This window comes from Asparagus officinalis, chromosome 2, assembly GCF_001876935.1.
Source record: "Asparagus officinalis chromosome 2, Aspof.V1, whole genome shotgun sequence".
NCBI lineage: Eukaryota > Viridiplantae > Streptophyta > Magnoliopsida > Asparagales > Asparagaceae > Asparagus > Asparagus officinalis.
Genome location: NC_033795.1, coordinates 82,651,944 through 82,652,288, shown reverse-complemented (window position 1 = coordinate 82,652,288; position 345 = coordinate 82,651,944). Strand labels below are relative to the sequence as shown.

Sequence of the window (345 nt, the reverse complement as noted above, 5' to 3'; positions counted from 1 at the left end):
GGTCGCCGCAGCCTCTAAAGGCCCAACTGTATTGGTCCTAATTTGTGGTGGGCCTTTAGATATCTCGTTTGCTGAAAACAACCCAAAAATCAGGGCCATTCTGTGGGCCGGGTATCCGGGGGAGGCCGGCGGCATGGCCATCGCGGATGTTCTCTTCGGCACACACAACCCAGGTACAAGTTATTTCCTGTAAATTAAAAAGAACAAACTCAAATTTTTTTTTTAATTTCAATCGATTAATTTCTTAAAATTGAAATTTCGAATTGAATTTAGGGGGTAAGCTCCCAATGACGTGGTACCCAGAGGAATTCATTAAGAAGGTGGACATGACCGACATGGGCATGC

General features: G+C 44.9%; 1 protein-coding gene across 1 annotated transcript in view; it reads left to right on the top strand.

The window, feature by feature from the left end:
- LOC109831878 (probable beta-D-xylosidase 2) overlaps positions 1-345 on the top strand; it is a 3,671-nt gene that overhangs the window by 2,602 nt on the left and 724 nt on the right. The window contains 2 exon segments of the mRNA XM_020399344.1: positions 1-173; positions 274-345. The exon segment at positions 1-173 is cut by the window's left edge and continues 60 nt beyond it; the exon segment at positions 274-345 is cut by the window's right edge and continues 724 nt beyond it. Of these exon segments, the coding sequence (XP_020254933.1) occupies positions 1-173; positions 274-345 (245 nt within the window).